Source organism: Amblyomma americanum, chromosome 10 (genome assembly GCF_052857255.1).
Source record: "Amblyomma americanum isolate KBUSLIRL-KWMA chromosome 10, ASM5285725v1, whole genome shotgun sequence".
NCBI classification, from domain to species: Eukaryota; Metazoa; Arthropoda; class Arachnida; order Ixodida; family Ixodidae; genus Amblyomma; species Amblyomma americanum.
The window spans coordinates 92,205,759-92,232,852 of NC_135506.1; the positions used below are offsets into that span (position 1 = coordinate 92,205,759).

At 49.6% G+C, this 27,094-nt stretch overlaps 1 protein-coding gene across 1 annotated transcript; it reads right to left on the bottom strand.

Moving 5' to 3' along the window:
- Positions 1 to 22,542: 22,542 nt before the first annotated feature.
- Positions 22,543 to 25,744, bottom strand: LOC144106211 (uncharacterized). Its single transcript, XM_077638949.1, has 2 exons — positions 25,416 to 25,744; positions 22,543 to 22,884 (listed from the first exon to the last, which is right to left on the bottom strand). The coding sequence occupies exons 1-2, from the start codon at positions 25,727 to 25,729 to the stop codon at positions 22,863 to 22,865; spliced, it is 336 nt and encodes a 111-aa protein (XP_077495075.1). The 5' UTR covers positions 25,730 to 25,744; the 3' UTR covers positions 22,543 to 22,862.
- Positions 25,745 to 27,094: the final 1,350 nt, after the last annotated feature.

Consider the following 27,094-nt stretch of genomic DNA (forward strand, 5'->3'; position numbering starts at 1 on the left):
AGCAAATGCAGTATGTTGAAAAGGCGAAATGAGAACCATGGCTTCCAGTGCTTCAGAGGATAAAAACGCATACGTACTGCAGCAAATAATAAACCTGAGTGTCGCGCTGATACAGGCAACTTTGTTGAGCTTAAAAACAACGAATGCTCTTGTGCTCACAGTGTGAGCGCCCCGATAACACATAAACAAACAGCAAATAATCGAAGGACCAACATGGGGTTATACAACACCGTTAGCAACATGAATACGAAGATGGAATCGTTTTTATTTTGTCTAACAGATACCGTTGGTTGGCTGAAAGGAGACACATTTGTATGTGAAGGTAACAAATTGATACAATACACTCGCAAATAGCAAAAAAAAAAGATTGGTTAGATTCGAGAAGTGCTACTGTGCAGGAGAGTAAACAGTACCCTTTTATTCCTTCAGAATGTATTATTTACCAATATTTACGGATGGCTTGCATAAAGCTGCACACCGGATTGACACATATTCGTTACACACACATTCTTATTTGCAAATACAAACAGTGTCACTAGTCTCTATCAAGTCGAAGAATAATTTTTACCAGCCGAAAAAAGACGAGGAACAAGAGGAGAACCTACACGGGACAAGGCTGGACTAAAAACTCAGTTTTTAGTCCAGCCTTGTCCTGTATAGGTTCTCTTCCTGTCCCTCGTCTTTTTGCGGCTGGTACAAAATATTCTTCTAGATGTCATACCAACTGGCCCACCATTCAGCCTTGCTTTAGTCTCTATCAATGCCATGACTCTGATTCTGCGTACTGAATTTTCATTGGTGCTTAGATATGACGAGCCTTGAAAGAACAAACCTCACTTTGTCCTTGGTAATGCACCTCTTTCTCTCTTTTGTGGTGTGGTGAATCCTGCTTTTTATATAGAGCTCCATCACACATTTTCAAAGCTTGTAGACATGAATGTCCAATGGATCTCAATCCATAAGATGCTGGTTCTACCGAGAAAACAAATGTTTCTATGGCGACAAGCTGAACACTTGCAGTACTAGGTGCAAATTTTTCATATAAATTGACAGCATGCTGTCAGATTCTGCTTGAAGCCGACACAGCCCCTTTTCTGCCATTTCGCGAGGTCAGATTGCATCCTTTGAAGGTTGTGCAAGCCCACCACGGTTTTTTTTCTTGTTTGACTAGCACTGGGTTTTTATTCAGAATAAACAGGTGTAATACGTTTATCACAGGTGCTTTTTGCAGTCACTTTTCGAGCTACAAGACGTGCAATGTAGGCTACCACATAACTAATGAAGAGAGGCTTTCTGGGTAGTCAACTCTGTGCGTGTTACCGTGGTCCTCGGATTGCATTGTGGGGCGCCTTCGCATCACGATGGCAGCTCTGCTGCATTGTCTATAGATGCAATAAATATTGCCGCCAAGACGGACACATCTTGAGAACAATTTCCAGATTTAGAAGGTTTCACCTCCATCTGCACAAGAAGACGCTTGCAGGAAGCCATAAAATTAGCGTCTGTCGGATTATTATTGAAGCCGGCTCGCCCTCTGATACAGCCAAAAAATGAAGGACACACTTGCGCTCCGAACTAACGTGTCCACCCTAAAAGCGGATTATCCTGTACAGTCGGCAGGCACGCAATTAAGTCTCTTGAATTGCTTCAAAGCGAGGGTGCGTGCAGGTTCTCTACACGCTGAAATCCATATCAGGCAGGTGGACGGCGAGGCATTGCTATAAAAAATTTCTTGCAGAGCATAGGAACCAGTTGAGGACTGACCAAATAAAGGGTCTAGTTACGTTCGGATTTGTTAAGTCTACATGCTCCTGTTAGCACTCGATTTTCGAGAACTATTGTAATCCAGGCCGTAGAAGAACGCGAACTTGCGATTCTCAAAACACACGCGAAATTAAACCCGCGTTTCAGGCGTTAGAAAACTGCCACAGGTTTCAAATTAACAGCCTTGGGAGAGAGAGAAGCTCCCGTGGGTGGTGGAATAGCCATGGAGACCGGCCTCCACTTTACCTGCAGCATTTACACACACACACACACACACACACATCTGTCGAGAGGTCAATGCACATGTCCACAAGATAATTTGTGTGCGCACACCAAACTGCAGAAGTTTCTCAGCCTTGAAACTCTACATGTACAAGTGATGTAGTAAAAAAAATTAACATCAACATGTGCAATGGTATAAAAATATCAAACACTGGAATGCTCTCTTGAACTCCACAAGTGCCTTCGCGGCGACGTTGCAATGCTGCACCGCACCTCAATAGAAATCGCCCATGCGGTTTCCACTTGAGCACAGTGCATAGCAGGAGGCCACGGAAAAAAGCCTGTCTTCCATAAGGCTCGATTTCGCAGAATGAGTGTCAGGGCTTTTGTCTCCACGTGATGCGCGGACCACTCCTGCAGGGCATCGTCATTCTCGATGGCTTCGGTGACGAAGTAGTAACGGGCCACTTGCTGCTGCTCTTAGGGGGCGCGTAGAAGAGTTCCCTAAGGACTTCATCTGCAAGCAGCCTGCCTGCACCGCCGTAGTTGACTGCCGGCGGAAGGTCCGGATGGTACAGAGGGAATACGAAGTACTCTTGGGAGGCTGCAAGAGCGCCATGCATGCTCCATGTGTGGCTCAGCACGGACCTGGGCTTCACGATGTTGCTCAGGTCATGCTGTTGCAGACTCCACTGAACTTTCATCAGTTTCATCCAGCTGTTGAAAAAGCTATTCCCGGCGGTGGGCTCCGGCAATGAGCTGGCAAGATAGTTTTCGGTGTCCGGCTGAGAGGTTTCCTTCCTAGCGGTCATGTGGAGCATAGCACCGCTGCAACGCATCACGACGCCAAGCAGAACGTCTCGGACATCTGATTCGGCTCCTAGATCTCTGGGAAAAAGGCTAAACCAGGCCACGCCTGTTCTGCTTTCAACCTCCACTAGGCAGCGGCGGGCGTGCGATGACCAAGGAAGACCAAAGAGTTGAAGTGTGGCGTCAGCGATTTCCCGGTCTGCCATCCAGCCTAGCTCGGTGACTATGAGAAGCCCCGGGATGAGTGTCAGCGCTTCCCGCGTCTCTGACTTGAGCCCCAGAAGGTACCCAACAGCCTTGAGCAGGCTGGGCTTCTCCGTATATACCTCAATGTTGGCGGAATAGCGGTGAGCCCAGGGGAAGCGCGTGTCGACGAGGAGCGCCCACCGGTTGGTGGGGAAGCCGGGAGTCAAGGCATCACCCAAGTTCTGGATCGACAGCAGCAGACTTTTCTGTTTTGGGTCGACAATGGCGAGTACCAACACTTCTAGAGCCAGCATGTCCATCTCATGAATTATAGAGGCCATTTCGGGGGCTAGCAACTCGGAAGCGCCGAAAAGAGCCAGGATGTTCTTGACGTACTTATGGTAGCGGAGGGACGGCTGGGTTCCTCTTCGTTGGCCGGCGAGTCTCCGCATTAACGCTTTCCAGGCTCCAAACATGGCGCTGCTTCCGATCTTCAATAAAGGGTCCCCCGTCCCTGCTTGATAAGGGGCAAGATCGAAGGTCACCTGGAACCATAGGTGGATGTTCCATTTTCCGGAGAGGTCAAACAAGATATCGAGCAGATCTTTCGAGGATGTCATCGGCCATGAGAGGTGATGTTCGGCCATGAAGGTTTTCAGTTTTTCGAAACCGTTTTTAGAATGCCGCATGCATGACCTAACCAAAGCGGCTACCTCTTTTTTAGCGCAGTGCGCCGACCTGGTTGGGATGCCGTTACTTCTGTAGAACTGGGGAGCCCTCTGAACGGAATTCAATGCACGGCTGTATATTTCGTCTTCGGCGAGATCGAGAACCGAGACTATGTGGTGGTGCTGATTTCAGCCGTCGCACACATATCTATAGAACTTTTCACACAGGTCTTTAGACCAATTCAGGGATGATTCTGTTCCAGCCCTGTACTTCTGGCACGCCGTATTGTCGCAGCCATGGAAATGGAGCAGATCCGTTTGGTCGGCCTGGAGCCTTGGGCTGGTGGCGCGGAGAAAATCGCCGTGCTGGACACGAATACACTGCGTAACTATCATATAAATGACTCCAGTTACGACGAAGACAAGCTTCGTCGGTAGAGAAACCACCTTAATCCACAGGCTTAAATTGCAGTTTGCCTGGCAGGTGATCACTTCAAGAGCGCCGTGACCCTGCGCGCGAGGAAATCAAAAAGAGTAAATATTTACTGTCTCATCGGAGCACCCGCGATAGAGTAGCGCGGTCGAGGCACTTTATCTTATTTATTCTTGGGCTCCAAACTTTTCACAAAAGCTGCACGTATACACTGTCCGCGAAGCCTCTCCTCAAATGCTTTCGTTTTTTCGGTATATTGACGACGTGAACACATTAGCCACAAGATGCCCTTGCCAGAATGTGCCCGATAGGGTGCCATATTGAAGGCAAATTTTACTAAAGATCTGAAAAAGTCCTAGAACACAACGCGCTTACGCGCGCGCGCACACAAAGACAGCACACACACTCACACACGCGCGCGCACACACACACACACACACACACACACACACACACACACACACACACACACACACACACACACACACACAGCGTTAACCATACCCCATCGTCTCACTGTCGCCGACGGAAAAGCGGGCATCCCACTGATCTATCCCAGTGTTGGAGGACATTTGCATCTCGCTGTCGCTGGTGAAACAAATATTTGTTTTTATAAATAATCAAAGGGCGCATGAAGCAGAAAATGGGCTTCCCCCTTTTTGGTTTGGTCAATCGGTTATTACTCTTGCACGGAAATCCCGTTCATCGAGAGAAAACTGTCTTCGCATCCTTTCGCGACGGAACTGACAGGGCCCAGACAAATGAGAAGCGTACTGTGGGAGCGAGACCCACTATATAGCGGCCTCTCCTCGAGCAGCTCTCTTTATACACAGCTTAATAAATGCTTTTCACCACCACAAAATTTTCCAGGATGCACGACAAACGACTTTGGCTAATAGGTGCCATATTCGTTACCTATCGCCTGCTATCATTAGTACACATCACAGCACGTGAGTCGCTACTTGTGTATGTAATTTGCATGTTGCCTGCTTCCCTGAAATATGGCGGCCGGGGGGCATGTCAAGCCACAATTTCTGACTTTTTCCCTCGACCCTTCCCAAGTGTACATGGGAAAAATAAATTGAATTGAATGGAGCCCGTTTCCACACTTGTACTCTCCAGCCATCGGCTGATCATAGAGATATCAGCCGCGGTTCCCGATGACGCGTTCACTTTTGTCCACAACAAAATTTTGCGCACGGAAAGTCTGCGAAACTTACCCTACTCAGCTTTGGATACGATGCCCTCAATGTTTCCGCATGACGTTACGTAAGCGATTTTGTGATGGGCGTTAACCTGTCGCATTTTGCACATTACGGCAGACTGTGTAACCGTGAGTTCGTTGTGGTTAGAAAAGGAGGCTTTCCTGCAATACTTGCATACAGCAGCATCGGCAGTGCATGAAGACAAGTATTCTCGAAACTGGTATGGTTCATAGCGCACTTGTTACTTCCAACGCGTTCGTATACTGCATCTTGAGCCGGCTTCTTGTGCGTATGAGCACACACAACGTAGCCAACAGAAGCAGCATTTGCCTAACCCAGACTCGTCGACAAGTAGACACGACCTGTTTATGACATACCTCGTCTCCCGTTTGAAGCCCTCGCTGGTTACGCGCCGCGGATGAAGACGCTCCGGCGGCGACGGGGGCGTCACCTTGGCCACAGGTTGCCTCCGGGACCACGGGCTGCGAGGGCTTGCGATGGATGAAGTCGCGGATGCTGCGACGACGGGACTGGGGGTCCCTCTGGGACGTCATGATGCCCCGGCCACCCCAAAAGGCTTCCAAGTCCGAGTCGGCTGATCCCGTCGTGGGTCCGCTGTGCAAAGCGTTCGGCGCCTCGCCGCCCAGCGCGACGTTGCTGAATCCAATCGTGTGGGCGATGCACTTGGGCATGTCTCTCGCTGTTTTCCACGAACCCATGCTCGCAAAAAGTGCCTTTCAAGCCTCTGCTGCTCTTGCCCTCACTCGGACGGTTAACGGCCAGTGGCGGCGCACCTGCTGCTGCTGCTGCTGCTGCCTCGTGTGCCACGTACGGAATGCAGCGCGTGGCGCCAGCGCTCTCGCGATCACCTTCTTTTCTTCGGCATGAATGAAAAATACTCCTGGTGAAAAATTCGGCGTTCACAGTGACCTTGAAAGAACAAGGTTTAAAAATTGTGTCCTTTTTGAGCCCAAATCTACAAAGACAAGAAGGCAATCCTCTGAAATGAAACCGAAAACAAAAACTGTGATACAAATCCGTTTACCTAAATGTTCAAAAATTAGCCATGCAACCAAAAACTGATACAAATCCGTTTACTTAAATTTTGAAAAAATTAGCCGTGCTGGCAATGGCCAGACGAAACAGAAAAAATGCCAGAGCGAAGAGAAAGGAGGAACAACAAAATGGAGAGAAGGACCGAGGATGGCGTATAATAATCCATTTCCATTAAAGGTCGAAGTACAAAGGGCATTCTCATAGAGATAGGCAAATGACTAGAGTAAAACAATAATCCCTAGAAATTTAAACACAGCGCTTTACCGTTCCCTTGCTCCAGACAGATTCTAAAGTTTGGGCTTTTACGCTGAATATGATGCCAACACAAGCATCTTAATATGGCAAACTCACGTTCCGGCAATAAGAAGAGTTGGAGTCGTGCCAGTTTATCTGCACAGCTAAAATGCATCGCGATGTTTTTACCGGATTGGAATGGTACAGGAAGATTTTACTCTGATTCAGCTAGTGCGTGGAAACAGTGAGCAATGCGATTGAACCTTTCCTCTAGAATGTCGGCTTGTCTTTACTCCGCGCCACGAAACGGACCTGGGGCCGGATTACGCAACTGTCAATTAGGAAAATTGTTCTCGCTCCTGTTGGTTGGTCGTGGCCGGCGGCCATTTTGTTTTTTTTCGTCATGGGTGGCTGCAGATTACGTCACGGATGTGGCAGAAGTGATGATGTCGCACGCCTAATTATGCAGGCGGAAATTGACACTTTTTTGTGACAGTCTCGAGGCGGTCAATTTGACCGTTGCGTTTTTGACAGAAAATGGCGGCGGTGTACGCGGCCTTACGACTGAGGCGGCTTCGCTGGCGCGAGCAACGGCGAAGGAGGGCGCACGAAGACGATTATGACTTGCCGCACGAGCTGTTCCGACGCCTTTTTCGACTGGAGAAGCAGACTGTGGAGTGGCTATGTGACGAATTCGCCGATGAACAGGGAGGAAATCTGCTTGCGAGCGCGCTGTCGGTGCACTGCGGCTCTTTGGTACCGGCGGTGGTAGCGGTGGAAACTTTATTAGACACAAGGGAGTTTAGGACGCGCAGGTCCTTGGGCCCCCACACGGCCCCTTCTTCACTCTAACGTTCATGTCCCGGAGGCTCATGACGCTGGCAACCCGGCCTGTGGCAATGGCTTGCTTGGCCGGGTCCTCGGAGCGCAGTAGAATCTCTCAAGCCTCCCAAGTGGCAATGTGATCCAGGCCCCGCGGGGGACGATCCGCCAGGCAGAGGAAAAGAATATGATCGAGAGTGGCTTTGGGGTGGTGGCAGAGGGTACAGGAGGGGTTTATGTGGACTTGGTGATAGCGCGAGCGTATATAAGGGGAGGGTAAGGTGCGTGTTTGGAGCCGCCTCCAAAGTGTCTGGTGATAATTGACGAGGGAGGGATGGGGTGGGGGTGCAGCCGACGCTCGGCTTTGCAGGCCTCCGTCAGGCCTCCGTCAGCATGCGCTCCCGTGAGAACCCCAGATCGTAGGCCGCCGGTGCCCGTTTGAGAGAACTACCGCGGCTAAAACGTTGGCACCCTCGTTTCCGGGATTCCCAGAATGGGCAGGCACCCATATGTGCTCCATGAGGCGGGGCGGGTGTGCGGCGATGGAGTTCAGTATGCGAAATGCAGGGACGTGAACTCTCCCGCGGGCGGAATTTAGTATGGCAGTTTTAGAGTCCGATAGTATATACCAGGCCTCCGTGCGAGTGTTGGCTATAAGGCAATGGCGGCCTCTTCAGCCTCCTGAGAAGTGGTAGTGGGTGATATGTGAAGGGCGGCAATCGGTTGTAGGCAGGAGTTCGTGATGGCTACAACCGCGTCCTCGCCTATAAATGCGGCATCACACACACGGCATCCGGTTCCATGCCATAGTGTTTGTGGAGCGCCCGTGCGCGAGCTCTGCGGCGGGGTTCGTGGTAGGTGGGGTGCATGTTTTGGGAAGAGGTTTAATAAGTAGTTCGCGATGAATGTTGTGGGGGACCTGGAGCTGTGTGGGATCCGTGGCTGGTAACCTGATACCGAGGGTGTGTAGGATGTGTCTGCCGGTGGTGGTTCTCGCGCGACGTATGTATTGTGTCTGTCGGTGGGCCTCGATAAGCTCACCTATCGTGTTGTGTAGGCCTAGCTTGAGGAGTTTTCCGGCTGAGGTACTTAGAGGTAGGTGTAGTGCAGTCTTAAATGCTGTTCGGATTATGGCATCGAGGGTGGAGGTTTCTGTGCCCTGGAGTTTCAGGTAGGGAGCGTGAAGAGAAAGCGACTGCGGCTTTCAAGCTACCGTTGGTTACGAGGCGCACGTCGGCATCAGAGAACCGATAGGAAGTAAATGCGTGCGGCAGGCGTTGGGGGCAACTGCAAAGTTAGCGCGCAGAAGGGGTAGGCTCTCACGGTCACCTCTGTGCCACATAAATAAAACACGCTTATGCTGGCAAAGCACTTTATTTTTCCCACCATATCGCACTTCGTGGTCGTCTTCTGTTTCCCAAGGGAAAAGAAACAGACAACCACACATGGCATACTGCAAGACCTCACCTTTTGGCATTTTTGTCATCGTTCGTAAGAGCCGGACAACACAGACTTCAACAAGTTGTCTTAGTCGATATCGTAGCAAGCGCTTCTTGCAATTTCGGATGGTAGGCACGTAGCCTTCGCTGCATTCGTCGAAATTTTTCTGCGAATTTAGGTCACCCGCCCTGTAGCTTGATTTAAGACGAAACGTAACAAAATATAACACGGCGTGGAAGCGGGTGCTTTCGTGCAAAGCGGCTTGACGTTTTACTAGTTTTTCCGCCGTCAGCGCTTCCCCGCGGCAGCAAAAGTTAAACACCAGCCAATTTAATGCCACGACTTCAAACGCTTTTTGTTTTGCTTAATATTTTCCAACTTTAAACACTATGTTTGGCAAAATAAAATATTTGTCATTTTGATCGCTGCTTATTTCTTATTTCTTTTTACAAAAATTTAGCAGACGGTTCCTCATGCTGAAAATAAATGCTCTCGGGGCATCGCCCTGGTGTAATTGGCCTATTCCTCGTTGCGTTAAGCGGTGACGTCTCATTGTTTCGTCATTTTTACGTCACTGTCAATAACTTTTGATAGAATTCGTGACAGTTGCGTAATACGGCCCCTGGACTGCGCGCATGATAAACAACTATTCTCTGTGCTGAGGAGGGCTATCCGATGCACCTCAGCACACACGTGTAGAGCGGATGAAATTTTCTTGACTATCGGATATAAATTGATTATTGCTGCTTCATATGAGGCCTGAAATGAAATGTTCGGTATTCGCAAACGATTTCATGTAATATTTTTTTTTACTTTACGTTCAGCCTTGTCGAAACATACATGACTTAATTCATTCGGAAATGGTTTGGTTTGGTTTGGTTTTATGAGGTTTAATTTGCTGAAGCCATTCAGGTTACGAAGCTCGCCATAGAGAAGGGACCCGGAAATTTCGACCCTATGGGGATCTTCAACGTCCGCTGGCATCGCATAGTACACGGTCCTCTAGCATTTCGCCTCCATCGAAATGCTGCCGCCGCGGCCGGGATGGAACCTGCGTTTTTCGGGTCAGCAGCCGAGCACCATAATGACTGACCCACTGCGGCGGCGATTCGGAAATGATCAAAACAAAAGCTCTAAATGTGGCGTTCACGTAAAAGAAGATTCTAACAATAAGTGCCAAAACCGACGTGTTGAGTGCAGCAGTGAACACGTTAATAAATGCCTAAAGGTAGGCTGGTATGAAAAGAAAGTCTATTCAGGAGCAACCTGTCATTCTCGGCTTGTGTCAGTAATTATGAGAATTGCGCTAATTATTTACCTAATTATCTAAATTTACTAATGAAGTGACCTTTCAATTAGAACAGCGTTGTGCTTACTGTCAATGGCGAGAGTGCAGCAACGAAGGAAGCGATGTTATATAAGTTTTTAGAGAGAAAAAAATAGTCATTCCCTAAAACCATACAGCGTCAGCAAATCTAGTGCTTTTTCTCCGCACAAAGCCGAAACATAGTGCATGAGATGTGCAAGAAGTTCACTGCAAACACATCGTCCACTGCTCTCTTAACGAGAATAAGCCTATGTGAGAGCACAGAGAGAGATAGAGAGAGAGTAAGCTGCCCTCTTTCCCACTCTCTTTTAGGGGCAGGGTATGCCGGCCAAGTCCTGGGGTAGGATATCGATCACTTAATATGCGGATTGATTGCTCATGGAGACGCAGGCCTATTCACACCGTCAATTACTGGAAATGGAAGCGCTTAGCGATGGAGTTAAACAGGCTTTTAAAAGTGGCACCGGAGATACGGAGGTCGGCAAATAAAGGAGGTTGAAACCTCAGTCAAAATATTCGTAACTTCCAAAACAATCTCATGTTTCGAAGAGGGAATATGTTTTTGTTGTCAACCGTAAGTGTACCTTTTTTTTTGGGGGGGGGGGGGTGCAATTTAATCTAACCAATGACTTGGACAGCATGTCCTGCCCCTAAAGGGAGTGCGCTAGGGTAAAGCTTACTCCCTTTTTACTCCCATATAGGTGTACTGGTGTTTGGAGTGTAGGGACATGTTGCTATGCGTACGGCGCCCAATTGAAACCGTTCGCGATTTTTTAACGCGTCATGCGCTTCCTTTGCTCTTCCACTCACAAAAACGACGGCCGCCTAGTGGGCGATGGTACCGTTTATCCTGCGCCCAACGACGACGCAAAAGAAAACAAAAAGAAAGGTACAATAGCGCGTACGCTTTGAATTTGGTGCCACACACCTGGCAACACCTCACCAGCGGACCATTATGCTCGCACTGACCTGCCTGAGCACCTCCTGCGCTGTGTTTAGATTTTATATGGAGCGAAACACTCATTTCTATGCGCTGTAAGGGTTTAGGGAATGGGTTATTCGTTTTAAAAACTAATGTGTCCGTCCCATCCTTGCTACGAACTCCCCTTTGCCCTAATCATAAGTATGTGCTGATTAAAAAAAGATAATTACGTCACTTACTGTTCACTGCGGAGCTAATTAACACATACCGCGGTGCGTATTTATGGGTCACTCTTGGAAGGGGCGGTTGGACTTTCCTCGAACACAGAAAATTGGAGTTCTCAGACATTTTTCATCGAGAAATTGGGTTCAGCGTGGTTTTTCAATGTAAAATTTCTCTCTTGGGGGAGAAGGCGACCCCTTCTCATTAAACCGCCTTAATACAACCACCTGAAACTCGAAATTTCATCTCATATCTCTCAATAACTGTGGAAACGCTGTTTTATACTATGTCCGGGACCGCAATACATTTACGGTGGCGCGGCAAAATTTTGAACATTGTATTTTTGGGAAAGGAAATGGTGCAGTATCTGTCTCACATCACGGCAGACTCCTGAGGCGCGCCGTAAGGGAAGGGATAAATGAAGGTGTGAACAAAGAAAGGAAGAAAGAGGTGCGTTGTGGAGGGCTCCGGAATAATTTCGACCAAATCTTTAATTTGCACTGACATCGTACAACACACCGGCGCCTTTTTTTTTGCCTCCACCGCCCGACCGCGAGCGTTGCCGCCGCGGTCGTGTGAACCACTGAGCCACTGCGGCGGGTGAACTAACTGGAGGCTAGCTCACTACTGGTATTCCAACTAAGTGTTCCAGTGTTCCACGAGGCTTTTGTCGATTCAGCGTTCGGAGGCGCGTCTCCGTTTCATTTCGCAATGCGCAGCCTGCGTCGGTATCGAATGCTCACGATGGCATCCTAATGTTTTGCAGTCACAGCACGTAAGCAGACTTATGTGCCATTTGACCTTTTGAAGTGAAAACCTTCACTAAGCTAGGTAAAGCAGTCGTCGCGCAGGCCGGAGAATGACCTTGAACGACCTTTAGCCCAACAACGTATGCCGTTTATGTCTGTATGGGGTACAGTTATGGTGTCGAATTCTTGACCCAAGAAGTTTAGTGGACCTTTGACCTCTGACCTAAGACAATGGGTGACTTTTGACCTTAACAACATCCACTGGAGTGATCTGAAGCCACGTGATGACATCCGATGGAGGTGTCGTAAGCAAGACCTACTGAACTTGACCTACTGACCAAGACAGTACGAGCAAGACCAGAAGGTCTCGGTTGTGAGACCATGTGATACACGTCATAGCCACGTGGTCGTGTGCGTGTATATAGAACGGCTGTCTCGGTCGTGTAGCGGAGCTTCCATGGACGAGCCTCACACGCGTAGCCAGCGTGCTTGCTTTACCCTTAATTACGGGATTAGCCAAGTTGGTTGGCTGGCTGGCCTCAAATAAAGCTGGCACATACCCACTATGTGGGAGTGGCCAAGACAGTCGGATAATTGCTGGAAACAAGAACGTTTTGATGGCCAAGATAAGCCAGTGCCAATTTTTTTCTTTCACTCCCCCAATCATTCATTCCTTTACAGCGCAGTTGCAGTATCCACCAAGCAGTGAGGCAGCTATGATCCTGTGCCATTTCTTTTCCACGAAAACCCCTTTCCTTTCAAAGATATGCCATGAAGTGTCTCTACGGCCTCAAAGGCGCGTCACCAATGGCGGCTCTCTCTAAATGCCTTTCACATGGTCCTCATGGGTTGAAGACAGTGGTCGAAGGCAGTGCAGAAAAAAAATTCAAGGCGGCAAAAGAAGTTTTAGTAGGCGATATTTATTTTATATATATTTTGTCGCGAAGAACTCTTAGCGTAGAGGATCCAGCCCTTCGCACGAGATATCCGGGAGACAAGACGGACGCAGCGATAGCATAGACTGCGGCTGTGTCCACGATGCACTATTGCATGGGGCCTGATATGCCACCCTGTATGGGGCATGGTGCGGGACCTGGCATGACGCCTTGGATGACACCGCTCGTGTGCTTCAAGATGTACCGAGCCACTGCTGGGAAAGCCGTCCAAATAGAGTCACTGGCCAACTACATCCACATGGTTCCCTACTTGGTTCCAAGGGGGGCCGGACATCGTGCTGGTCCAAGGAAGGCCACGATCGGCGTGGACAGCCGCTGGGCTATAAGGCCAGCCGCGTGCAGGCGATGTAGCACGTAGCCGCGATCACCACCAGGACGGCTACAGCATGACAGGCCCACCATATGCTTATAAAGTCTCGCTTGACCAATGGGAAGACGCCGTCCGATGTAACACGTCGCCGCAATCACCACCAGGACGGCGACAGCAAGACAGGCCCACCAAATGCTAGTAAAGTCTCGCTTGACCGATGGGAAGTCGCTGTCCGATGTAGCACGTAGCCGCGATCACCACCAGGACGGCTACAGCAAGACAGGCCCACCATATGCTTATAAAGTGTCGCTTGACTGAATGGAAGACGCCGTCCGATGTAGCACGAAGCCGAGATCACCCCCTGGACGGCGACCGCAAGACAGGCCTACCATATGCTTGTAAAGTCTCGCTTGACCGATGGGAAGACGCCGTCCGATGTAGCACGTAGCCGCGATCACCACCAGGACGGCTACAGCAAGACAGGCCCACCATATGCTTATAAAGTGTCGCTTGACCAAATGGAAGACGCCGTCCGATGTAGCACGAAGCCGCGATCACCACCAGGGCGGCTATAGCAAGACAGGCCCACCATATGCTTATAAAGTGTCGCTTGACCGAATGGAAGACGCCGTCCGATGTAGCACGAAGCCGAGATCACCACCTGGACGGCTACAGCAAGACAGGCCCACCATATGCTTATAAAGTGTCGCTTGACCGAATGGAAGACGCCGTCCGATGTAGCACGAAGCCGAGATCACCACCTGGACGGCGACCGCAAGACAAGCCCACCATATGCTTATAAAGTCTCGCTTGGCCGAATGGAAGACGCCGTCCGATGTAGCACAAAGCCGCGATCACCACCAGGACGGCTACAGCAAGACAGGCCCACCATATGCTTATAAAGTGTCGCTTGACCGAATGGAAGACGCCATCCGATGTGGCACGAGGCCGAGATCACCACCTGGACGGCGACCGCAAGACAGGCCCACCATATGCTTACAAAGTCTCGCTTGACCGAGGAGAAGAGGCCGTCCGATGTAGCGCGTGGCCGCGATCACCACCAGGACGGCTACAGCAAGACAGGCCCACCATATGCTTATAAAGTCTCGCTTGACCGAATGGAAGATGCCGTCCGATGTAGCACGAAGCCGCGATCACCACCAGGACGGCTACAGCAAGACAGGCCCACCATATGCTTATAAAGTGTCGCTTGACCGAATGGAAGACGCCGTCCGATGTAGCACGAAGCCGAGATCACCACCTGGACGGCGACCGCAAGACAGGCCCACCATATGCTTACAAAGTCTCGCTTGACCGAGGGGAAGAGGCCGTCCGATGTAGCACGTGGCCGCGATCACCACCAGGACGGCTACAGCAAGACAGGCCCACCATATGCTTATAAAGTGTCGCTTGAGCGAATGGAAGACGCCGTTCGATGTAGCACGAAGCCGCGATCACCACCAGGACGGCGACAGCAAGACAGGCCCAACATATGCTTATAAGTGCCCCGATGGGAAGACGCCGTTCCATGTAACACGTAGCCGCGATCACCACTAGGACGTCGACAGAAACGCAGGCCCGCCACATGCTTGCAGTCTCGCTGGATCGATTGGAAGACGCCGCCTGATTTCGCATGAAGCCAAGACGGCGACTGCAAGGCTGGCCTGTGGCATGACCACCGCGTCCCGCTTGATTGATGGGAAGACGCCGTCCGTTGTAGAATGAAGCCACTATCACCACCAAGACGGCGACAGAAACGCAGGCCTGCCACATGCGTACTGTCTCGCTAGATCGATTGGAAGACGCCGCATAATTTCGCATGAAGCAAAGACGGCGACTGAAAGGCTGGCCCGTGGCATGACCACCGCGTCCCGCTTGATTGATGGGAAGACTCCGTCCGTTGTAGGACGAAGCCACTATCACCACCAAGTCGGCGACAGAAACGCAGGCCCGCCACATGCGTACTGTCTCGCTAGATCGATTGGAAGACGCCGCATGATTTCGCATGAAGCCAAGACGGCGACTGCAAGGCTGGCCCGTGGCATGACCACCGCGTCCCGCTTGATTGATGGGAAGACGCCACCTGATTTCGCATGAAGCCAAGACGGCGACTGCAAGGCTGGCCCGTGGCGTGACCACCCCGTCCCGATTGATTGATGGGAAGACGCCGTCCTTGTAGAACGAAGCCACTATCACCACCAAGTCCGCGACAGAAACGCAGGCCCGCCACATGCGTACAGTCTCGCTAGATCGATTGTAGACGCCGCATGATTTCGCAGGAAGCCAAGACGGCGACTGAAAGGCTGGCCCGTGGCATGACCACTGCGTCCCGCTTGATTGATTGGAAGACGCGGTCCATTGTAGAACGAAGCCACGATCACCACCAAGCCGGCGACAGCAATGCAGGCCCGCCAGGTGCTCCCCGAGTCCTGCTCGACTGATGGGAAGTCGCCGTCCGATGTCGCATGAAGCCAAGACGGCGACAGCAAATCTGGCCCGTCGCATGACCACCGCGTCCCGCTTGACCGATGGGAAGACGCCGTCCGGTGCTGAAGGCTGCGGCGTGTAGGTCTCGTCTCCGCTGCGCAGCGGATCTCGTCGCCGCTTCGTTTCGAGAGCGGATGACTCCAGCACACCGTCGTCCGTCGACACTGGGAGGTTGTCTGCCAGTGATCGACTACTGATGACCTCCGTAGGTGGCGGCATTAGCGTCGAGATATCCATGTACACGTTCGACAGACGTCTTTCCAGAGCAGCTCTCAGCATCTTCTCTGGCCGCGACTTTCGTGTCTCATGCGCGTGCACTGGCAAGCGTTTGCGCTACCTGCATGCGCGACCGAAAAGTAGTGCGCTGCTTGTGGTGAGCGGAACACCGTTGTTTCTTTGATTGCAGGCTTAGTACATGGCACGTACATTTATCATGAGATTGAATAAATGCACAGGTACTGCGGCCGACATGTTGTCGGTCCGTCATGCCTTTAAACACTCGACGTCGAACAAGCGCGGGGTAACACGCCTCCGTTTATTTTCCCGTGCGGACAACTTCCGTGTCGTTCATAGCGTTGCACCTGATGTATGAGTGGGGTATGCATATTTAGAAAATGAAAATTGTTTTGATTAAAGGAAATGGCGAAGTAATTCTCTCGCATTTCGGTGCACACCCGATGCGCGACGTAAGGGAAGGGATAAAAGAGGGAGTGAAAGAAGAAAGGGAGAAAGACGTGCCGTAGTGGAGGCCTGTGCCGGAATAATTTCGACCCGCCGTGGTGGGTCAGCGGTAAGAGCGCTCGGCTATTGAACGAGAGTACCCGGGTTCGAACCCGATTGCGGTGGTAGCTTTTCGATGGAGGCGAAAAGCAAAAAGCGCCCGTGTGCTGCTATGCGATGTCAGCTGCACGTTAAAGATCCCCAGGTAGTCGAAATTATTCCGAAGCCCTCCACTACGGCACCTCTTCCTTTCTTCTTCCACTCTCTCCTTGATTCCTTCCCTACGGCTCGGTTCGGGTGTCCACTGAGATATGTGAGACAGTTACTGCGCCATTTCCTTTCCTCAAAAACCAATTTTCATTTCATCTTCAACGTGTATTGACAACGCACTGCATACGGGCGCCTTTTGCGTTACGCCTTCATCGAAACACGGCCAGCGGTTGGTTTCGAACCCATGTGCACCAGCTCATTCGCCGAGCTTCCTAACCACTGAGCCATCGCTGATACTTTAGTGTTACTGCTTTACGTGCGATGAAAGCAGTCATTCTTCTGTCGCACGCCATTCCCATTTAAAAAGAAAATTTTACGCGATAGCGTATCCAGCTTTTTGCGGTCGAAAACAATTCACTGCGGTTTAACTACTACTTAACCTGGTTAGACCGCAAAAGCTGTGGTGTAGCGGGCAAGTAGACGCGGCTTGGCGTCCGCAACGTTGAGTGCGTTCCCCACACAGGATAGACAACGCGCCCACCCTGCCACCCTGGCAGGTCGTGGGTTACCATCGCAAAGCGTCTCAAGGTTTCTGATGTCTGTGATTGTGTGTGTTTGAAAGCACCGTTAGCAGCAGGCTCCGAAATTATGCACGTCTGTTTAGGATGCGATAACTGGCTGGATTCAAATGGAAACGTGTTCATTGAGTGTACACATCAATGTTTTACTTTTCGACGGGTGCATAATTTCGTGCGCTGTTTATGTGGAAACGAATATGTAATTCATTCGCCAGACACTGATGGTGTCAAAGTGCTCAAAGTTCTGTTTTGTTCAACGGTGACGTTCGCGTTTTATTCTGGCCCATATACGCTGTAAACTATATATGTAGTGGATTTGTCTCACTGATCAAGTGTGCTAATAAATGTTACATTTTATTTTCTGTTTCTCCCTAATCGAAGGCAAAGCAGACGTTCTCAGATTCCACATCTGCACTGTGGCCTTTCCCACATTTTCTTTTCATCCTCATTTTTCGGCTTCTCAGGAAGGCCTTTATAACTACCAACATTACATGCTTATATGTCCTTGCATTGCCTTACATTTATGTAGGCATTGCTTAGTTAGCCTTGTATAGGACTCCCTTATAGCAGTCTTATGCCCGTAAGCAAAACAACTACAATATTTGCATGCTCTGAGACCGCAAACAAGAAATCGTGATGAACTTTATGAAATGCCTCGGCAAGGTCAATCCGCATTAGAGCTACTTGTCCGGTCTCATCTGATAATATCTCCAATACTGAACATGCAATATGTATATGGGTTTGGATGCTGCGGCCTCTTATACCGCAGACCTGATGCGGGCCTATTAAATCAGCAACAACTAGCTGCAGAAGATTGTACACAACCTATGCAAGAAAGTTTTTAATCTACATTGCAGAGGGAAATTGGAGGGTATCCGACAAATGCTTTCATCCGCTTTGTATAATGCTTTTGGAATTAATATGGTATACCCAGAATAGAAGGGGGCGGGGGGGGGGGGCGGGGGGGGGGCAAATAATCAACATCATAAGAAGCCTGGAAAACCACCATCCTAGCAGGTGCTAGGCAATTGGAAAACGTTTTGTAGAACTCGCTAGTAACACCATCTGGCCCAGGAAATTTCAGAGCCGTCAGGTCAGAAATGGCAGAGTTAATTACGTCCAAAGCGATAGGCTCTTGTGCCACAGCACGCTGCTCATCGTCAAGCCGAGGAAAATCTTCGAATAAGCGACTAGTCTTTAACCAGCAGATTGCGCCTAGTGTTAAACTGCATCATACACTGTCTCGTTGTGCCTTGCACGTTCTCGTCTTCATCAACTCACATCTGAGCGCAAGTCGCAGAAGGAAAGAAAACGCGCTTTCAATCGCGCTTTCAGTTACGTGTCGTTGGCGTCCACCTGCAAAGACCTGCTGTCGCTCAATATGTCGTGGTATGCAGTGCTGAACCGCTAGCAATTTTTTTCTCCATGACCTCCCGGGAAGAATGAGTGGTCATGGAGGAAAAATATGTAGAGGTTCAGCACTGCACATCCCAACATATTGTGCGACAGCAGGTCGCAAAACCTTGAAACAAACTGATGAACAACAAGTGCTGAAGACGAGCTGCACCAGCCTCCAGGGGAGAAACAAATTGTCTCGAACCATAGGCTCCCATTGAGAGCGCCGCACAAAAGCCTCACACGTCAGCCTTACCTGTGAAAACGTGCCTTTCTGCAAAAGGGACTTTTGCGCCGTGGTCACGGAACTGTCGCCTGTGTCAGCAATAAGAAACTATTGATCATTACTTTGTCTTTTGTCGTGATGCCGTGTTTTGTTTTTGGGACATCCTTCTACGGACTGTCACAAATGACATTGAGAAAACGCTCTATACTATAAGAATTTTGCCTACAATGGAAAGTTCTAAAGTTCCATTTGGTCTTTTAGTGCTCATGGGTCTGTTTAGTCTGTGGAAGGGCCGCATGACAGATCTCCACGCAGGGCCTCCACGTTCATCGAAGTCTATTCAGAGAGCAGTGTGCAATGGTTCTGGGGGTTTATGCTGTGCAGGATCGACCTCCTGACTGGCTGACTTTACTCGATGATGTGTGTGTCTCCCGGAATTTAGGTGTGGTGGCAAAAGGATAACCGGATTCTGGTGTGGCTGTGTATGACGCGATGCGGGATGCGACCTGGTTACGTCGGGCTTCAAACCTGTGAAGGAGGGCATACTTCCATGCTATAAAGAAAAAAGAAATACCTTTGTGGCGTATACGTTGCTTGCCCGCCTGGCACGCAAATGGCCCAGGTGCAAACCCCAATGCCAGCGAATTTCGTTTTAAGAGCGTAAGCTCTTCCGCATCACGTTTCGAGATTTCGTAAGGTCTGCTACCACCCTGAGATTACAGCGCCATATGTGGCAGCAACTCGAAAACAGCACATCTCATATTGAGCCTTGCAGTGCCATCTACAATAGCATTGTAGAAACAACCTCCTGCCTGTGCTGATGATGACGTCACTGTTCAATATGGCGCATAGAGGTGGAACTATGTGAGTATGACGTCAGGGGACGAACTGGCGGCATCGTTTCGGTTTCTCGGATCCAAGGTGGCGGCCATTAAAAAAAAATTGTACTTACTCCGACAGCAAGGGCCGCCCATCCGGGAAAAGTTTGAAAGTCAAATAAATCCCTATGGGTTGTGGTATAGAAATAAAACCTCAATTAAATAATAGGTAAACATATGCATGCAATTACTAATTGAAGCGTGACAATATCGCACCGCAATCCGAATTCGAGGCCCCCCTTGACCCCCCAAACGAAACAAATTTCGTCTGGCACGTACCTTGAGGGGGTGTAACTCAACAACGGGCAGACGTGCATCGTAATTTCTCTGATAGATGGCGCTAGGCGTCGACCGCTCTTCTAGGTGGAAAAGTTGTGTTACTTTTCTGAACCACTCGGGGTTTTCTTTACTGGCCCCGCTGAATGCGGAAAGACTCGTTTTACGCATGGCCAATAAACCTAACGTTCGTTACTTCAACGTCTCCCAGACGGTGGCGGCCTTTTTATCATTTGAAACACCTTGCAATATTTACAACACGTCTTAGGCCTTCCTGTCAATCCTAGGTCACGGCGAAGGGCTTTCGACCGAATGAGCTGTATACGCTATTGCCTAAAATAGGACATCAGGGCGCAGTGGGCGTGTGATGCGATTGGGTCCGCTTTGATTACTGCCACTCACAACCACAAAGCCAACGAAGAACTGTCCTTTTTTGCAGAGGGCAGAACTCTAAAGCGGCTTTTTTTTTTACTTTCTACTGGACAGATTGATCTCGCGCTTGCCAGTAATGATGCCGCTCTCTTCTGTTCATTTTGCGTTATGTATCATTCCTCCTCGTTCTTGTGGCAGACATGCGAGTGTTACAGCTGATAATACGTCACGTGAGGAACACACATGCTTAAAACTTGTATAGGCTTCCTGAAAGGCGGCTATGGACAAAATGAAAGATTGCAACGTATCTGTAGCTACTTGTGCCCAGCTTCATAAAGCGCTTCTATAAAGCATTGCGCGGATTGCAGCATATCCATGTGCTTTTCAGGCACGAGGCACAGAGCAACTGGCTTGCGCCTGTTTACAAACAAGGTGTTCACAGTTGGCGACTTCATAAAATGGAAGATAACCTGTAGTGCCTGCACCTTTAACAAATGCTGTTCCATAAAGCCGGCAAGAAATGCCATCTCTTCCACAGCCTTATGCAGCGCACCTATCTCTCGGCCAAGGAGAAAGCAAAACCTCTTTATGAGAGCACTGTGTACGCGTTTTCTGGAAAAAGCAGGGGAACACACTGCATTGTTCCGAGAGCAGAAGGCGCGCCGCATGCGTGGGCCGAACGGCGGCGCGCGTTGTAGTGTGCATGCCACGGTCGCTTCTTGGTGGTCGATGCGCATGCAGCGAAGGAGGAAAGAGGCGCTAAAGAAAGAAATAAAAGTGCAAGGTAAGGTGTCCATATACTCTCAATGGTCCTCTGCTCCGGTTGCTGTTCGCCAACATCCGCACTGTCATTGTCTGGCTCCATCAAGTCATACGATATGATAGCGAAAATTTCTATTTTCCAGTTCATCAAAAAACAGACTCAAGATTTCCTCTAATTACCGCGAGGAATATTCATGCTACCAGTCTAACAAGCTGATCAGTATTGGTGCATCCGCAAAACAGACAAGTAGGTTCTTCTACAAAGTTATAGCTTATCACCAAATGAGAGAACCTATACGGATAAACAAACTAACCCTCGGCCCTCAGTCACCAGCGGCAGCGAAGCATGTGACCATGCCGACGCTCAGACCGGTGTCTAAGCGAAGGGTTCTAAGAATCGCTGGCCCCGGACAGGCCGTCACAGGAATCTGAACTTGGCTACTTTTAACGCTAGAACCTTATCCAGTGAGGTTAGCCTATAGCAGTGCCATTCGAGGAGTTAGAAGGTATTAAATGGGATGTCATGGGGCTCCGTGAGGTTAGGAGGACAGAATAGCCGTACACAGTGCTAAAGGGTGAACACGTACTGTGCTATCGTCGGTTAGAGGAGAGACGAGAAGTAGGTGTGGGTTTCCTCATCAGGATATGGCTGGAAACACAGAGGAATTTTGAAGTATTAGTGAGAGGGTGGCAGTTATCGCGATTAGGCTTATTAAGCGATACTGACCTAGGAGGTCACAAAAGAACTGCGGGAGTGGAAGTCGCCTTTAAGCTGGCGGCGGCCATCTTGAAGAGGGCAAGAAACCGCCGGCCCAGCGATTAGAAGCGCTGTTCGGCGACGTTGCGAGTGGTTTTTAATTATTTAACGGACATTCAAGTTCTTACCCAACACTTCGGGCTATGAGGCGATCCATATTGGAGTTCTCCGGATCTATTTTGACCACCTGGATTTCTTACTTTCGGAGATGCCAGAGTACTGGGGAGTCTTTCATTACAGCGGCACCAGTTTGCAGCTGCCGCTGCCGGCTTCAAGACCATGACCTGGTGGTCAGCAGGCGAACGTCTTAGCCAAGACCCGCTTATGTTGGCTTAAAGTAGAAAAGAATTGGCACAGTAATTTGCGTTTATTCATCTTCTTTAATGCACTCTCTTGAAATGTAGAAATTGAACAGTCATGTAAGTTTTCAGAACGAAAGGCAATCCAAAGCACAATAAATAGCAGTGCATGCAACAAACCTAACAAATGCAGTATGTTGAAAAGGCGAAATGAGAACCACCGCTTCCAGTGCTTCAGATGATAAAAACGCGTACCTACTGCAGCAAACAATAAACCTGACTGCCGCGCTGATACAGGCAACTTTGTTGAGCTTAAAAGCAAACAATGCTCTTGAGTTCACAGTGTGCGTGCCCCGCTAACACAGAAACAAACAGCAAATATTCGAAGTACCAACATGGGGTTATACAACACTTTTCGCAACATGAATACGAAGATGGAGTCGTTTTTATTTTGTCAAACAGATACGGTTTGTTGGCTGATGATATAGATGATTGTAGTGACGACGAAGGCAAGCATCGTTGGTAGTAGAACCACCTTAACCCACAGGCTTGAATTGCTGTTTGCCTGGGGGGTGATCACTTGAAGAGCGCCGTGACCCTGCGCGGGAGGAAAACAAAAAGAGTAAATATTTACTGTCTCATCGGAGCACCCGCGATAGAGTAGCCGGGGCGAGGGAATTTATCTTACTTAAAACGTCTCAAATTATTTTTGCCCTCTCTCATCAGAGCTCGGAACTAATGCAATATCCTTGTATTTGATACGCCGAAGGAACCAAATCCCGCATGTTCAAGATTATTAAAAAGAATCTAATAAATTTTGAATTAATCGAATACTTTTCAAATAATTTATATGATGTTCAAATAAGGCTAGCCGTAGATTTTCCCGTCGAGTGTTTCAGGAAAAGGGCCCACTCCGACGCCGCACAGTACAGTGCCGTCATCATTTTGCGCGGCAGGGAGAGTTGAGCATCGCGACATGATCCATTTGATTCGCGGTATTCGTAATGCTCATACATGGCCTCCGAGACTGGGCCACGCAGCAATACTCAGGCAGGTTTAGCAAACAATGCTTTGATGCCCAATCTCGGAGGTTATCGTCAGAAATCGCCCACCATCTGGGGACTAAGAAACTGCGCTGATCGACTACAACTTGAACTCCCACTACTCTACGACATCGATGCGAGCGTTGCCTTGTGTGAGTGCTGGCAAGCATTAGGCTGAAACGGCTGCCACCTGTCCGGTGCTGCCACCTCTTCCTGCGCCGGACGCATTTCGGCAAACAGGCATAAAATAGACGACCGGGAGCACTATAGAGATACAATACATTTCGGCTTGACCGCTCACGAAGCTGATTGCGCATACTATAAGAAATAAAAACACAACGCAGAAGGTGCAATAGGTACATAGTGCCGCGAGAACATTAGATGCACCCCCTGAGCCAATATAGAGCCCTAGGGATTAACTTTTAAGCCGTTTAATGCGGCTCTTTTAGCATTCGCGTACTCTTAGACAAGTGACTAGACGAATTCCCCTCACCTTCAAAATATTTAGAACGCAGGCGATGAATAACGCGCCACACAGCATGGGTCAAAACCAAACTTCTTGGGCTCCAAGCTGCACGTATACACTGTCCGCGAAGCGTCTGCTCACATTCTTTCGTTTTTTCGGTGTATTCACAACGTGAACACATGACCCACAAGATGCCCTTACCAGACTGTGCCCGATAGGGTGCCATCTTGAGGGCACATTTTACTAAAGATCTGAAAAAAAAGAGTCCTAGACAACACACACACACACACACACACACACACACACACACACACACACACACACACACACACACACACACACACACACACACACACACACACACACACACACACACACACACACACACACACACACACACACACACACACACACACACACACACACACGCACGCACGCACACACACACACACACACACACACACACACACACACACACACACACACACACACACACACACACACACACACACACACACACACACACGCACGCACGCACGCACAGCGTTAACCATACCCCATCGTCTCACTGTCGCCGACGGAAAAGAGGGCATCCCACTGATCTATCCCAGTGTTGGAGGACAGTTGCATCTCGCTCTCACAGGTAAAACAAATATTTGTTTTTATGAATAAACAAAGGGCGCATGAAGCAGATAATCGGCTTCCCCCTTTTTGGTTGGGCCAATCGGTTATTACTCTTGCACGGAAATCCCGTTCATCGAGAGAAAACTGTCTTCGCATGCTTTCGCGACGGAATTGACACGGCCCAGACAAATGAGAAGCGTACCTTGAGGGCTAGACACACTAAGCGCCTCTCCCCGAGCACCTCTCTGTATATAGAGCTTAATGCTTTTCGCCGCCACAAAATTCTCCAGGACGCACGACAAACGACTTTGGCTAATAGCTGTCATATTCGTTACCTATCACCTGCTATCGTTAGTACACATCACAGCACGTGAGTCGCTACTTGTGCATGTAATTTGCATGTTGCCTGCTTCCCAGCAATGTGGGGGCTGAGGGGCATGTCAAGCCACAATTTGTGAGTTTTTCCCTCGACCCTCCCAAATTGTACATGGGGAAAATGAATTATATTGAGCTCATCTCCACAATTGTAGCCTCCAGCCATCGGCAGATCATAGAGACATCAGCCGCGGTTCCCGATGACGCGTCCACTTTTGTCCCCAAGAGAATTTTGCGCACGGAAAGTGTGCGAAACCTACGCTGCGCAGCTTTGGATACGATGCCCTGATTAATTGCACATGACGTTACGTAAGAGATTTTGTGATTGGCGTTAACCTGCCGCATTTTGCACATTACGCCAAGCTGTGTAACTGTGAGTTCGTTGTGGTTAGAAAAAGAGGTTTTCCTGCATTACTTGCATACAGCAGCATCAGCAGTGCATGAAGACAAGTATTCTTGAACCTGGTATGGTTCAAACCGCACTTGTTACTTCCAACGCGTTCGTATACTGCATCTTGAGCCAGCTCCTTGTGCGTATGAGCACAGACCACGTAGCCAACACAAGCAGCAGTTGCCTAACCCAGACTCGTCGGCAGTAGCCACGACCTGATTATGACATACCTCGTCTCCCGTTTGAAGCCCTCGCTGGTTACGCGCCGCGATGAAGACGCTCCGGCGGCGACGGGGGTGTCACCCTGGCCACGGGTTGCCTCCGGGACCACGGGCTGCCAAGGCTTGCGATGTATGAAGTCACGGATGCTGCGACGACGGGACTGGGGGTACCTCTGGGACGTCATGATGCCACGGCCACCCCAAAAGGCTTCCAAGTCCGAGTCCACTGATCCCGTCGTGGGTCCGCAGTGCGAAGCGTTGGGCACCCCGCCGCCCAGCGCGATGTTGCTGAATCCGATCGTGTGGGCGGTGCGTTTGGGCATGGCTCTCGCTTTTTTGCACGAACCCATGTGTGCAGGCTGACAAGAAGTGCCTCTCAAGCCACCACTGCGCTTGCCCTCACTCGTACGGTTAACGGCCAGTGCCGGCGCACCTGCTGCTGCGGCTGCTGCTGCCTCGTGTGCCACGTGCGGAATGCAGCGCGTGGCGCCAGCGCTCTCGCGATCACCTTCTTTTCTTCGGCATGAATGAAAAATAATAATATTTGGTTTTTTGGGGAAAGGAAATGGCGCAGTATCTGTCTCATACATCTTTGGACACCTGAACCGCGCCGTAAGGGAAGGAATAAAGGAGGGAGTGAAAGAAGAAAGGAAGAATATGTGCCGTAGTGGAGGGCTCCGGAATAATTTCGATCACCTGGGAATATTTAACGTGCACTGACATCGCACAGCACACGGGCGCCTTAGCGTTTTTCCTCCATAAAAACACAGCCGCCGCGGTCGGGTTCGGACCCGGGAACTCCGAATCAGTAGTCGAGCGCCCTAACCACTGAGCCACAGCGGCGGGTAATGAAAATACTCCTGGTGACAAATTCAGCATTCACAGTGGCCTTGAAAGAACAAGGTTCAAAAATAATGTCCGTTGTGAGCACAAATCTACGAGACAAGAAAGAAGGCAATCCACTGAATTGAAACCGGAACCAAAAACGGATACAAATCTCTTTACCTAAAATATCACAAATTTAGCCGCGCTGGCAAAGATCAGACGAATCAGTCCAAATGCCAGAGCAAAGAGAAAGGAGGAATAACAAAATGGAGAGAAGGATCCAGGACAGCGCATAGTAATCCGTTTCCATTAAAGGTTGAGGTACAAAGGGCATTCTCATAGAGATAGGCAAATGACTAGACTAAAACAATAATCCCTAGAAAAGAAAGCACAGCGCTTTACCGTTTCCTTGCTCCGGACAGATTCTAAAGTTTGGGCTTTTACGCTGAATATGATGCCAACACAGGTATCTTAATCTGACAAACTCACGTTCCGGCAATAAGAAGAGTCGGAGTCGTGCCAGTTTATCTCCACAGCTCAAATGCATTGCGATGTTTCTACCGGATTGTAATCGCAAGGAAAAGTTTACTCTGATCCAGCTAGTGCTTGGAAACAGTGAGCAATGCGTTTGAACCGTCCCTCTCGAGTGTCGGCTTGTCTTTACTGCATGCCACGAAACGGACCTGGGGCCGGATTACGCAACTGTCAATTAGAAAATTGTTCTCGCTCCTGTTGGTTGGTCGTGGCCGGCGGCCATTTTGCTTTTTTGCGTCATGGGTGGCTGCAGATTACGTCACGGATGTGGCAGAAGTGGTGACGTCGCACGCCTATTTATGCAGGCGGATATTGACTCTTTTTTGTGA

Coding starts and splice junctions, on each gene's coding strand:
- LOC144106211 (XM_077638949.1), bottom strand. CDS start 25,729: ATGCCCAAACGCACCGCCCACACGATCGGATTCAGCAACATCGCGCTG. Junction 22,885..25,415: donor GGCTTCAAACGGGAGACGAG/GTATGTCATAAT, acceptor CCTCCCGCGCAG/GGTCACGGCGCTCTTCAAGT.